This window comes from Malania oleifera, chromosome 2 (assembly GCF_029873635.1).
Source record: "Malania oleifera isolate guangnan ecotype guangnan chromosome 2, ASM2987363v1, whole genome shotgun sequence".
Classification (NCBI taxonomy): Eukaryota; Viridiplantae; Streptophyta; class Magnoliopsida; order Santalales; family Ximeniaceae; genus Malania; species Malania oleifera.
In genome coordinates this window covers 114,673,280-114,687,721 of record NC_080418.1, presented here as the reverse complement: position 1 = coordinate 114,687,721, position 14,442 = coordinate 114,673,280, and the positions used below count along the sequence as shown (strand labels likewise).

The window sequence follows — 14,442 nt, the reverse complement described above, 5'->3', positions numbered from 1 at the left end:
AGTATAATGTATGCAATGGTTTGTAGTAGACCTGATATTTCACAAGCTGTTAGTATGGTGAGCAGGTATATGCATGATCCGGGTAAAGGACATAGGCAAGCTGTGAAATGGATTTTGAGATATATTATGAATACGATTGATGTTGGTATAGTATTTGAGAAAAATAATACTATTGATCAATGTGTTGTTGGATATGTGGATTCTAATTTTGCAGATGATTTGGATAAACATCGATCAACTACTAGATATGTTTTTACATTTGCTAATGGTCTAGTGAGTTGGAGGTCTACCTTACAGTCTACCATTGCCTTGTCTACAATAGAAGCAGAGTACATGGCAGCTTCAGAGGCTGTTAAGGAAGTTATTTGTTTGCAGGGTTTACTTGAAAATTTAGAAGTTGTTTAGAAGCACATTATTGTGTTTTATAATAGCCAGTGTGCTATTCATTTGGAAAAGAACCAAGTCTACCATGCACGAACGAAACATATCGACGTTCGGTTTCATTTTATGTGGGATATTATTAATAGAGGCAAGATACTTCTTATGAAGATTTCTACAACTGAAAATCCCGCAGATATGTTGACCAAGATTGTGACAACAATCACGTTCAAACATTGTTTGAACTTGATCAATATCTTGCAAGTCTGAATATTTTTGGAAGGCACCAATAATGTGGAACTTCAGAAAATGTTGGTGACTAAAAAATTTGCTGAATTTATCATCAAGGTGGAGATATGTTGTTTTGTTGCCCCACATTGGTATAAAAAAGTTTTGAATTTTTTGTATTATTTGTCCCACATTGGAGAGAAGTGATTTTCAGACTTGAGGTTGAAGCTATATAAAAAACTCAACTCTCCATTTGTAAAACACACCTCAAAGTTGTACTTTGTCAAAAAGTAGTGGATTGATCGTCGGTGCCCGATGACGTAGGTTATTCTATACCGAACCTCATTAATTTCTTATCTTGTTCTTTTTACTGTTTTATTATAAGTTTCTACATTACTTTAGTTTCTTATATATTTAATAGCAATAGTTGTAGTATTAGTGTTTGACACAAGTGGGGTGCCTGGCACAACAGTATGCTATTATGATATTTGTACTCATAAATTAATATAATATTTTAAGTGAGAAAGCAATACATTATTATGTGATAAAAATATAATATTTAAATATAATTTTATATTACATTTTATTCAAATCCAATATAATTCCAAATATAAAATCTATCTGAATATAGAGTAACAGCAACCTATTAAAATATTTTTGTATATTATAAAAGCCTCTTGGGTATAATATTAGAGTCTAGCCTTTAACATTAAGATAGTAGCTTCACGAGCATATTTGATTGACTTAAAATTTGGTAAAAATGATGTGTGTAAATAGATTATTAGATTTGAAGGTTAGTTCTGAAAAGATGAATCAAAATAAAACTATAACATGATATGAGTTCTTATTTCTTACCCCCTTATGTTAATAGGTTTGTGTGCATGTCTATTTGAGATCATATAATCAAATAGCATTGCATAATTGATATTTCCTCGACTGGTGCAGGTATTTTCCAGAAGGAATAGACGTGTACTTCGATAATGTTGGTGGCAAGATGCTTGAGGCAGTCCTCAACCATGTCAATAGTCATGCTCGTATTGCACTCTGTGGAATGGTATCTCAGTACAATGAGGTACAGCAATATCATCCTATCCTCACATGACGATAGAATGGAATATAATAAAATTAACCTTTAACTTTTTACATGTTCATAATATAATTTTCCTTCCACTCTAGTGCTTCAATCTATTCCGTTTCAGAATAGAAAGACATTCCATAAGAGAAATACTTAATTAGGAGGGACTATTTCCTTTGGGTAAGAACAGTAATCCATCAATTATAAATGTGATGACTTAGTGGATGGTTGGACGTAGGTGTGGACAAGGAGGGAAGGGGTGAGGAATCTGCTGAACGCGGTGGGGAAGGAGGTGAGGATGGAAGGGTTTATGGTGGGTTCATATTTGGATCGCTTTGGGGATTTTGCAGAGGAAGTGGAGAGGTACGTGAAGCAAGGGATGATCAAGGCGAAGCACAAAGTCTACATTGGGATTGAGAGCTTCTTGGACAGCTTGGCTTCACTCTTTTCCAGCTCTAATGCTGGTAAAGTTCTAATTCAAGTAAAGCCATAAATGGCTTCGTTCCCAACTCATTCCAACCTACTACCAACTGCTTAATTAAATACTATAGTGGAATACTGCTGCATTCAATGTTAATCAATGGGTTGCCTATATATATATCATCGGTGTTCGTATTGATGTTCCTTTTGAGTGGCCATAAAGTTTCTTTATTGCAAAGACTTTTTCTCCTCCTCCTTTTCTTTCAGACATTTTTTTTTTCAAGGTTATTGATTTTTCATTTAATGAGGAGTCATGGTGATCATTTAATGATTTGAAAGAAGTCAAGAAAAAATAATAATAAAAAGTTAGACTATTGTCAAAATAGATACATGAAGAATGATCTTTTTATGAAGGATTTTGAACTCGTCAATTGAAAGAAGTGCCGTTTATATTTAGGCCAATACGAGTGGAAGGAATGACATAGTATGATATAAATTCTCATAGTATGAATCTCGCATTAATATAATATTGTGCAATAAGTGGATTTCAAATTTTACGTATAGGACTGTTCCTTATAATTCAACAATTAAATTAATACAAGTGACAAGAATGGAGTATGGTGTAAGTTCCAATAATTGGGATATTTATTTTGGACAAGAATTAAAATGATCAACTAGTTTATATCCGTTTGCAATTACAAAACTATTCGCGATAAATTGTTATTTTTGTGAAGAATTTACATAAAAGGTACATTGTATATAACTTTTCATACTAAAAAAAAATTCTATATAAACTTGTTTATCTTGTGTTGTGTATAAAATATAATTATGAACACTACTCGAGATTGGTTGGAGTGGCTGACTTGCCAAGCAGTATGCAGAGACTAATTTGTTCATTGATTGTGCTGATTATTTTTTGGTTTCCGTTGTAATGGAGAAGTGGAAAGCAGATGGTAGGAGATTCGTTAATCAAATAATATGGAATGTATAGAGAATGACAATTTTCTCCCCATTGGAATGTAACAACAAATCATTAGCTCCAATTTTGAATTGGTGTGAAAATTTAAGATCAATTATTAAATTTAATAAGTGGGGTCCACGATTTAAACTTGATTTGATACCAAAATAAATTATTAGCACCAATTTCCACAACACAAGGTTGTTGGTTCTTATTTTAGTGTTATTTAACTTTATATGATAAATTTGTTATCGCTATTTTCTTTGGTGAAACCGACTTATTTCACGAAAAATGACTTGCATTAAATTTGATGGCAAGATAGATGTTAAGTTTTCATATGACTTTGAGATATAAGGTATCATAATCCTACATTAGGTGCCTACGAAGGAGATCGTAGTCATATACGGATGTAATGATTTCAACCTTGTGAGATACCATTAATGGGCCAAAATTGTAGGCCTAGTGAGTGAAAGGGAAAAAAAAAAAAAAATACCTTTCCTAAAGTTGGTTAAAACCATCACGTTTGGTATTAGAAGCATCTCATGGATATTTCCATGTGAATGGATTGACAAGTGGAGTAGGAAACTCTGAGGAAGGTGCTAATAAAAAATAAGGAAGTTATTAGGCCTAATATGCCAAAATGTGCTACAACATCATATGAGAAATGCTCAAAGGCATGTGAAATGATGCACTCCTTAAGATGAATGGAAAGTTCATTTCTAGTGTACAAATTTCCAAAGAGTAATTTTAGAATAAATGGATATATAGAAATAGTGCAAAAAACATAGGAAGAATAAAATTTTCTAGTTTGCCTAGTCCACTTACATAATCTAGATGTGGTTTTGTGCAAGTGCCCTAGACCCCACTAGCTACATCCTTTTGCCACATGCTTATGCTATGGTGCTTGTACTTCCTTATAAGGACTAAAGTAGGTTATGCATGAGTAGGCCCATAAGGTATAGTAAGTATACTAATAAAAAAATCTACTCTTCCTAATGTTTGATGTGGAACAACATTCCACCCTTATTTTTTTTTTTTGGAATACGCACCGAGTATCCACGCGTCCGTTTTACAGTCCACATGACTAATCCTGCGCCCCTTGAAGTTGACCCCACAACTCCAAAGGAAGGGTAAATTCAGGAGTCCAGGAGCGGAAACGAGTCCGGGAGGGTTTGAACACCTGACCTCGTGAAAGGCACTCCCGCAATCCATACTACCACTTGAACCACACCCTGGGGGTAGCATTCCACCCTTATTGTTCAAGTGTGATAGTGTGATTTTGAAAATCAATTTGAAAGAGGACCCAATATTTTTAAAAATTTCTCTACGTTCCCCTAACAACTTTTAAATTGCATGAACAAGAAGGCTTAGAAAAATTTATGTACATGTAACGGTGTCTTGCAAGTTGAACCACTACTTAATTCAAATCAAAGTTAATCAAGTACACTTGGTAAACATGTCTTAGAATCAGTAACATAAATTACTAATTAGAAATAATTTCACTGACATATCTTTGATCTCTTCGGATATTTGTCATAAGTTGACATATGGATTGGTCTTGTGTCTAAATATTGTTTCATGAGTCCAAGAGAGTTATGTCTTTTAACTCATTGAAGGTAGCACTGCCTTTGATACTCTATAGGTAGACATTTAGAATACATTGTAATGCAAACAATTTTTTAAGTCTATTAAGAACATAGAACTCAGCCTTATTGATTATCACTACAAGTACGAGGCGTCATTATCTTGGGATGTATATATTAATATCTTTAACTACCTCAAATGATTTACTTTGCTTATTAAACCAAAATACTTCATATTTCAAATGTACTAGTGGCTAGTAGAAGTGTCCTTAAGACCTATCCATCGTAAAATGTTAAAGTCTATGTGTTGTGAGTTTCTATAAGTGAATCATGTATATTTTGATATGATCTTTTGAATTCTATTGCTATCACTCCATTAATGCCTGACATAACTAGGTCATAATCTAATAAGTCTAGATTATCCATTTTAGGCCTTATGATTAGCTTTGGACAAAGTAACTTCACTTAAAATGTATTAAATGGTGCTATTAGTTTTGGATTCATTGAACTTTTGATTAATAAATTTTAAGTCATTCTACTTCTTTATTACAAAAGGTAAAGTCACAAACTTTGCTTCAATAATTGAGTTGATTTTACAAGTTTACCAAGGGTGAAAATTCATCTCCTTGTGCATGCATGTGTAAATATCTAGATTTGTTACATGAGTAGTGGCAATGAAGCCTTCTAAAACTAAAAGATCACCACAAAAGAATAAAAAATAATTCATTGCCTTTCTCAAATATTTTAATGTTCTATTTGTAGTAGGCTAATGTCTATGATTTGTGACTCACACAAAAATGAGCAGCGTAAAGGTTATCCTAAGTATAGGAGTTCTGTCGCGTAATAATTAGCTCAAAAGGTTAGATCGTTTCTTTAGGGAATGCAGAATAATTTTAAACTTGTGTTAAAATAACAAGGAGAAAATAAGAAAAAATGTTTACTGAACACAGTTTAGATTCAATTTCTTGGGTTTTTGAGAGTTTGTAATGAAATTAAAACCAAGCGAAATCTAAACTAAGAACATAACATGCATAAAAAATAAAATAACTACCATGAAATTAAACAGACTAAACAACTATGTCAACCCAATATAATCCATTCAATAATTCATTCAAACGATCAAATAACAATAACGAAATTAAACAAGCAGAATAACCAACTCTTTAAGCATTCAAATAATAAACTAAGAAAGAAGACTTCATTAATCTAATAAAGATATTCAACAATTAAACAAACTTACTCCACAATGTTTTAAACAAAAATAAACTAAACTTAAACAAATGCTTAAAAAAAAAAAAAACTAAATTTAAACAAAGGCTTAAACAAAAATAAACTCAACCAAATGCCTTAAAAAAATAAATCCACATTAAAATGAGCTTAAATGAAAATCAATCAAACAATAATAAGTTCCAACAAATATTAAAATGACATTGAAGTTAAACAAAATAATTAAATAAAGAAACAAAAGGGGGGGGGGGGGAGAGAGAGAGAGAGAGAGAGATGGTCGTGAGCCTTTTGGTGGCCTGCGCACATTCAACACTCCCCTCTAGTTGCTGCTGCTGCCCTCCTTGCTTTTCTTGCAACACGGTTCCCAAAAGAGACCCCAAAAGCTGCCTCCCTCCCCCCCCCCCCTTCATAACCCTATTTCTCCCTTTCTTTTATCCTACGACCTAGCTCCTTCATTTTTAAAGCAGCACATGGTAGCTCCCTACGTGATTGGCCAAGCCCTCCTTGCATTCCAGCTCTACACAATGCACAACCCATCTTCATTTCATGGACCAAAAACTTTTTAACATTGCATGGGCCACACAATGTTTCTTCAATTACACGACCTAGCTTCCCTTTAAAAGACTCCAGCGCATAGACCTCCAATAAAAGTGCACAACCCACATGCATGGCCCATGCAAATGCATGGATTTTTTTTTTTTTTGTGCTTCACGACTCACATGCATGGCTGTTGTAGAAGATGTAGCAACGTCAAGTCCGATTTTTACCTTGATGTAGCTAGTATCTCTCAAAACTCAAAACATGAAAGTTGTAGAGCTTTTTCTTGGCGTTCCATAGCATCTTGAATCATATCAATCAGAGCTCGGATAAGAGTGTTATGCTCAAATTACAAAGCGATGTTTGAACACTATCTATAATGGATCAATTAGCTTCGTTTTGCACTTAACGCCTCCATTTACATCACTTTGCATGACCCACTCCACATCTTTAATTCCCAAAATAACCTGCAATAATTAAATACAAAAACTCATAAATTTAAGGTAAGTATGGGATAATAAATTTAAATATTATAAATTGAGCTCAATATTGAAATATTGGACATAATTAGACATTTAAGTAAAATTGTAATCCTTAATTCATAATTTTAAACACCTCATTACGCAACTTTAACATGTAATCACACCCCCTAACTAACGTTTTCCTAGTCTCTAGCAAATAACGTGAATGCATTCATACCAGGAAAGTAATAACCATAATTCTAGTACTTTGGAAATTCACATGCCATGAAATATGCTTAATGAACACAGGAAACAGATTAATCCAAGTTAGGTATCAATTGAGAGATTTATACACCATTTAGTTAATCAACCAAGGTAATGGAATGTAATAAAGCTCACGTGCATAAAATAAGACTAGAATTCCAAGATTGACTGCCAATAGACATTAACAGTTTCAATCACATCAATTAATCTAAGACAACCACACAGACTTACTCTAACTCAAAACCATTGTAGTGATGACTTTCATTCTATTATACTTTAAAAGGCACCCACTTTCTTATTTAGTTAGGACCCCGGTAGTAGGTAGCATTTTCCAGTACATGAATGTACAATAGTGGCTTTCACGCTACAACACTTTAGAAGACACCCACTTTTTTATTTAATTAGGACCCCAGTAATAGGTAACCATTTCCAATACACAATTGTTTTCCTCTTTTTATTTCTTTTTTGTTCTTTTCTCTCTTTTTCTTCTTTTATTTTTTCAATTTATCCCTGACTTGTTTCTTATTTTCATTTGCTTCAAACATTTTATTTTTCTTTCTTTTCTAAGCCATTAGGATATGGTTCATGAGAGTCCCAAACAACAGAAGTATTTATTAACAAAAAACAATCTAAAGTAGTCTTTCTAAGTGTTCTAATCTGTGATGTGTGTGTTTAGAAAAACTTTCAACATCCTTCCCTTGGTTGAAACTAAGTGAAATGGATAAATTTTCCTTTTGATTTAAACTCTGATTTGCCTTACATCCTATATGTTCCATGTCCTCAAAAATAAAAAAAATTTAGCATGTAACGTTCACAAATAGGGAATTTAGCATGCTCGAGCTCAATACCAGCACTTTCCTAACACGTGCAATCATCACATGCAATTGTCAAATTAGAATTCTATCACATGGTAGCACACAATTGCACATAAAAATTCTCTCCCCCTCCCTAACTAAAATGCAGCATTGTCCTCAATGTGAAAGCGTAAGGGAAACGAAAAAAGATGTGCTTGGGGGAAACAAACCAATAGAAAAACAACAAAAAATCACAGACAACAAATGTAATAAAAAAATAAAGATGCAAATAAGAAAAAATAAAACGAAAATAAAAAGAAAGACAATAAAAAAGAAAGGTCAGAGGACTCCCCTGGGGTCTTGCACATGCAAGACCTCTTCATTTGGATCGAAGGAAGTCATAAATGGCTCGAGACATTGTGCATTGACTGTGAAGCTAACCCCATTCTTTGGATCTACAATGTCTATCATGCTATGAGAATGAACCTTTTAAATGATGTACGGGCCACCCCATTGGGACTTTAGTTTCCCAGGAAAAACATGGAGTTTGGAATTATAGAGAAGCACTTGCTGATTAGGGAGAAGTTGTATGTCTTTAATTTTCTTGTCATGCAGCAACTTCATCCGCTCCTTTGCAAAGCGGGCATTGTCGTAGGCTTCCCTCTTGGATTCTTCAAGCTCACAAATCTGCAACTTTCTTAAACCTTTGGCATCATCTAGTGAAAAGTTAATCTGTTTTATAGCCCATAAAACATGATGCTGAATTTCAATAGGTAAATGACAAGCCTTACCATAAACTAACTTGTAAGGATACATCCCTAAATTTGTTTTGAAGGCAGTCCTATAGGCCCATAGTGCATCAACCAATTTTTCTGACCAATCCTTTTGAGTAGGATGGACCGTTTTCTTAAGTATGATCTTAATCTCTTTATTGGCCAAATCAACTTGACCATCAGTTTGAAGGTGATGTGGAGTAGAGACCTTGTGAGTCACTCCATATTTTTACACGAATTTTTCAAAAGGTTTATTGCATAAATGCAACCCTCCATCACTAATGATTGCCTTGGGCATGCCAAAACGGGTAAAAAAGTCTTTAAGAAATCGGATGACTACCCTTTGATCATTTATCCTACAAGGTATGGCTTTCACCCATTTTGACACATAATCTATAGAAACTAAAATGAAGGAATTCCCAAAGGAGTTTGGGAAGGGTCCTATAAAATCAATCGCCCAACAATAAAAAATTTCAAGATTTAAAATAGGGAAAAGAGGCATTTCATTTTTTACTGTAATTTTTCCAAGTTTTTGACAAGGCTCACAGGTTTTATAAAAAATTCAACATCTTTAAACATAGTAGGCCAATAGAGTCCACTTTGCAAAATTTTTGAAACAGTTTTATTTGCGGGAAAGTGGCCTCCACATGCTTTACTATGGCAAAAATGCATCAAAGAGGTATACTCATCATCAGGCACACATCGACGCACCAACTAATCAGCATAATATTTAAACAAATAAGGGTTTTTGAAATAATAGTGTCATACCTTTGCAAGAAACTTGCGCTTGTACTGAGCTGCCTAATGCTCAGGCATTCGGTTAGTGACCAGGTAATTTACAATATCCGCAAACGAAGGAGTATGTGACACTGCAAAAAGATGCCCATCAGGAAAATCATCATTTAAGGGAGAAAGAGATAAAGATACATCAGGTAGCTGCAAACAAAAAAGTTGATCAGCTACAACATTTTCAACTCCATTTTTGTCTTAAATGGTAATGTTGAACTCTTGAAGAAGAAGAATCCATCATATCAATCTGGGCTTAGCATCCTTCTTTGCCAACAAATACTTCAAAGCAGAGTGGTCTGTAAAAATAATAACAGGTAACCCAATAATATAAGAACGAAATTTACCTAAAGCAAACACTACAGCTAACAACTCCTTCTCGGTAGTGGTATAGTTTTTCTGAGCATCATTTAAAGTACGACTTGCATAATAAATAACAAGAGGCTTGTTATCGACTCTTTGACTAAGAACGGCACCAAGAGAGAAATCACTACCATCAGTCATAATTTCAAAAGGCAAGTCCCATCGAGGAGGTTGCATAATAGGTGCAACTGTCAAGTGTTTCTTTAGGGTCTCAAAGGCATGTTGGCACTCATCAGTCCATAAGAAATTAGTATCATTTTCCAATAAAGCACACAATGGTTTAGAAATACTACTAAAACCTTGAATGAAACACCTATAAAAGCCAGCATGGCCAAGGAAAGACCGGATATCCCTCACTGTCCTAGGGACAAGTTGTAATCACTCGGAAGAATTATGGTATTTTAAATAATGATAAAGAGGGGGAAAATAGAAGTTGGAAGGGAAAAGAAGGGGCAACAGGCCTCGTCGATGAGGATGTGCCTTGTCGAGGAGAAAATACTGAGAGAGGGTTTTGGGTGATTCTGAATTTCATCAACGAGGAGAGGGTTCGTCGACGAATCTTCTTCTTGGCCTCATCGACGAGATGACGTGGCTCGTCGATGAAGCCCAGTGTATAAATAGACCCAGCTTTCATTTTTTGGTCATTTCCGGCGCAAATACTCCCTCTTTCTCCTCTACGGCTCTCCTCCCTTATCTCTAAGATATTGGGCCAATCTGTCGCTAGTTCGACGATTTGAGGCCACCACAACGCCCTTGGTGAAGATCTCTGCATATCTACTAGAGTGGATTCAGTGGGGCTGAGTTGGAAACCATCCCAAATTTAGGGTAAGGCTTTCTACTCAGTATTTGGCCTTACTATAGTTGTAAGAAATTCTATGTACGATGAAATACTGAAGTTTAATTCTGGGAAATATCGTTTTTCTGGGTGTTGATCAAGGAACCTAACGAGGGTTGAGTTGAGTGTTTTAGGGGTTTTTTCAAGAATCAGGTAAGGGAATAAACTAAGTCACGAATTTTATGAAATGTATGTATGATCTTACAATATTTTGTTTTAGGAAAATGAATATATATGTATATTTTATGTTAGGAAATACTGTGATAAATGGTGATGGGTTTAAATATACCTAATACCCATTATGTGTGGCTTGAGTAAGATTTATTGTGAAATTCTATTTTTTGAGAATATTTTTATATGATATGTTGGCGTATGACTCGATCTACTGTTATGATATGCCGGCATACGGGCCGATGATTTTTCACTTTGTATATGAAATGTGATATGATGATAGTAAATTGACAATTATTACTATGGAATAATGACGTATCATGGTTTTGAATATGATATATAGTATCAGAACCTGGTTGGCTTGGTTTTGGCTTACACTAGACATGGTACCGTAGCTATGTGGTCACGTTTATCATGATATTTGTGGTATCTTTTTCGTACGGGGCAGCGTAAGGATGGATAGTCGATGTGGTTATTGAAGTGTTAGTGCCCTGGTGTACAGACCAGTTTGGCATACCCATCGTACTTATAGACATTTATTATGACTTGGTAGTGGTTGGCCAGCCATTGTCAGGTCCCACCTTCGGACCACACAATCCAGCCATGTGGGGGTAATACATGACATTAGCCAGCTAACCTACTAGGGTTGTTTTCACATTATTATCATTATAAAAGACGGAATATGTTTATGGAAACTCAGTATGTTCGGTTATGTTATGATTATACATGTTTTCCCATAAATAATATTGATAGTTTTACTAAGTATGTTTATGTATACTCTTATGTATAGCACGGAATACTCATGTTGCCACACAATGGTATTAGTTTATTTTCCGTTACTGAGAGGTGTCTCATCCCAAATTATTTGATTATTTCAAGAACCCCGGATAGGAGAGCGGATAAAGCTCCGCTGAGATAGATATCGCTGGTCTACCCTTTTCTTAAGGGTAAGTCTTTTTGGTAGGGTCGGATGGATGTTGTGGGAAACGACCCTAGGACTGGTCTTTGGAGATTTTGGGAGTTGTATTATGGATATGGTAAACTTTGGTTTTGTATTTAATGACATTCCCAGATATATATGATTTTATGTTTTCTTGCTGCCTAAGCTTCCGTATTGTATTTTTGATATGTCCCTGGTACCCATGGGTACAGGTGGATTATGATCTACAAGATTTATTATTTTGGATCTTATTATTATTAAGGAAAAAAAATAGTAAAATAGGCAAGTCATTACAGTTTGGTATCAGAGCCTGGGTTGTTAGGTTCTGTAAACTTTAGAATGTAGCGGAAACGATACCAGAGTATAGGAAATGATTTGAGGTTTTGTTCTACAGTTTGGAGACAAGACTTCCGTGGTAGTTTCTGTGTTTTTCCTGGGGTGACAATTTCAGGAGAACCATAGTAAGCTATTATCGGGTTGTGTTTTTAGAATGTAGAGCTCGATTTAGGAATAGGATTGAGTTATTAAGATAAGGGACTATGTAGGGTGAGTAAAATATAGGGAATAGGAATCTAAATCATGTTTATTATTTTCAAGATGGACCGTGGAGGAGGTAGTGCCCACGTGAGTGGTAGGGATGGAGCAGGGCCCTCGATTGCAGGCGGGGCTAATTCTGATGCATTTTTACGCAGTATGGCTTAGCAGGTTATGGCTGAGATCGCTCGAAGCTAAAGAGAGCATGGAGGTCCATCTGCAGGGCATGGGTGCATTATAGAGAAGTTTATGAAGATGAATCCTTTGGCATTTTTAGGAGGGGTTGATCCTGCAGCCGCTAAGAATTGGATATAGGAGATTGAGAAGATCTTGACTGTGTTGTAGTGTATGGAAGAACAGAGGATCCTCTTCGCTGCCTATAAATTGGCAAGAGAGGCTGAGAGGTGGTGGACTACCGTGAGGCTTCTAGAGTAGCAGAGGACGACGCTGATAGCCATGACTTGGGCCTGGTTTAAAGAGTTATTCTTTGACAGGTATTTCCCAGCCACTGTCAGGGAAGCTAAAGTGAAAGAGTTCCTGATTATGAAACAGGGACAGCTGTCGGTACAGCAGTATGTAGCACGGTTTATAGAACTCTCACGATTCGTTCCGTATATTGTTCCTGATGAGATTAAGAAGGTGAGACAGTTTGAGAGAGGTTTGAGGCGAGGTATATTCAAGCAGGTGGTAATGCTGAAGTTATAGGACTTTTTTAAGTTGGTCGATAGAGCAGCTTTGGTTGAGATTAGCGAGCATATGGATGTAGAGGAGCAGGGACAGAAGAAGAGATCTGCATCATCAGGCTTTTAGCAGGGTCCTAGGCAGGGTGAGTGGAGGAGAGGAAACTATGGTAGAGGACAAAGGCAGGTGGTTGGGGATTACGAGGTGTAGGCGGTGCAGAATCCTCCTGTCTGTCAGACTTGTGGGAGGAGGCATTGGGGAGAGTGTCGACTGGGCGAGTTGTCTGCTATCATTGTGGTAGATAGGGGCATTTGATGCATGATTTCCCTACACCACCAGATGGTGCTCCAGCTCCCAAACCACAACAGGGGGGCTATCAGGCCCCACGTGGGGGCCAACAGAGGAATACGACTCCAGCCAGAGTTTTTACTTTGACGCCGAGTGATGCTGAGATAGCTGACGATGTGGTGACAGGTATGGTTAGCATGAAGGAGGTCTTCTTCAGCTCACCTAACTCTAATTGCTCATATATTGAGAATGGTATCAAGTTTATACTACCCCCCAAATCAAGTAGTGTTCTCCCAATGTTAGATTCACCAATGACAATGGAAATAGTGGGAGAACTAGGATCCCTGAGCTTTTGAGGAGTTTTACTCAATATCAATGCGGTGACTTGCTCTATCAAGAAAGTATTTTTCTTTACATTTAGTTTCCTTTTCACTATGCACAAATCCTTTAAAAATTTTGCATACAAAGGAATTTGTTGTATGACATCTAGAAGCGAAATATTAATCTTTACTTGCTTTAAGATTTATTGAATTTCAGTGTGATATTTGTTCTTTTGGCTAGCTGTCAAGTACTCCCTACTAATCTCGGCCTCCAGATTGACTGACTACTTCAATTATAGGCTGGCTTTCTCTGATTTTTCTTTGGCTTCATCTGTCTCAATTGTAACTTCAAGTGTTGGGACAACTATTTGTCTATCACTGAATATCTCAAGTCGGGAAACTTCTTTTCCACTTCTCAAAGTAATAACGGCCTTCTCTGTCTCAATAGAATCCCTTGAGACATTATGTACTTGTTTTTGTTGTTGCCGGTATACTTAAGGATTAGGCTGAGGTTGTGCTAGAATTTTCCCTTTCTCTGGGGTACTCAATGTCGTGCTCATATTATTAATGGTGCCCCACAATTTATTATGGTCCAAGTGTTCTGAATATTAGTTGTGACTTGAATCTGCATAAATTGCTGAAGCGTATTAGCCGTCTGTGCCATGCTATCATCAAGAGACTTCTTTGGTGGAGCGAGTGCATTAGATTGGAATCCTAGGGGTGAATAGTTTTAAGAAATCTGATGCGGTTGATACTAATGTTAAGGAGCAGCTTGATGATATGTTGACTGAGAAGGTGGTGCGTAAGGTCGAGGAGGTTGTTGAAA

The 14,442-nt window shown here is 36.0% G+C and overlaps 1 protein-coding gene across 1 annotated transcript in view; it reads left to right on the top strand.

The window, feature by feature from the left end:
* LOC131148753 (2-alkenal reductase (NADP(+)-dependent)-like) overlaps positions 1-2,305 on the top strand; it is a 46,520-nt gene extending 44,215 nt beyond the window's left edge. Inside the window, exons 5-6 of the mRNA XM_058098661.1 lie at positions 1,552-1,678; positions 1,920-2,305. Coding sequence (XP_057954644.1) covers positions 1,552-1,678; positions 1,920-2,174 — 382 coding nt within the window. The 3' untranslated portion in view covers positions 2,175-2,305. The remainder of the gene's footprint in view (positions 1-1,551; positions 1,679-1,919) is intronic.
* Positions 2,306-14,442: the final 12,137 nt, after the last annotated feature.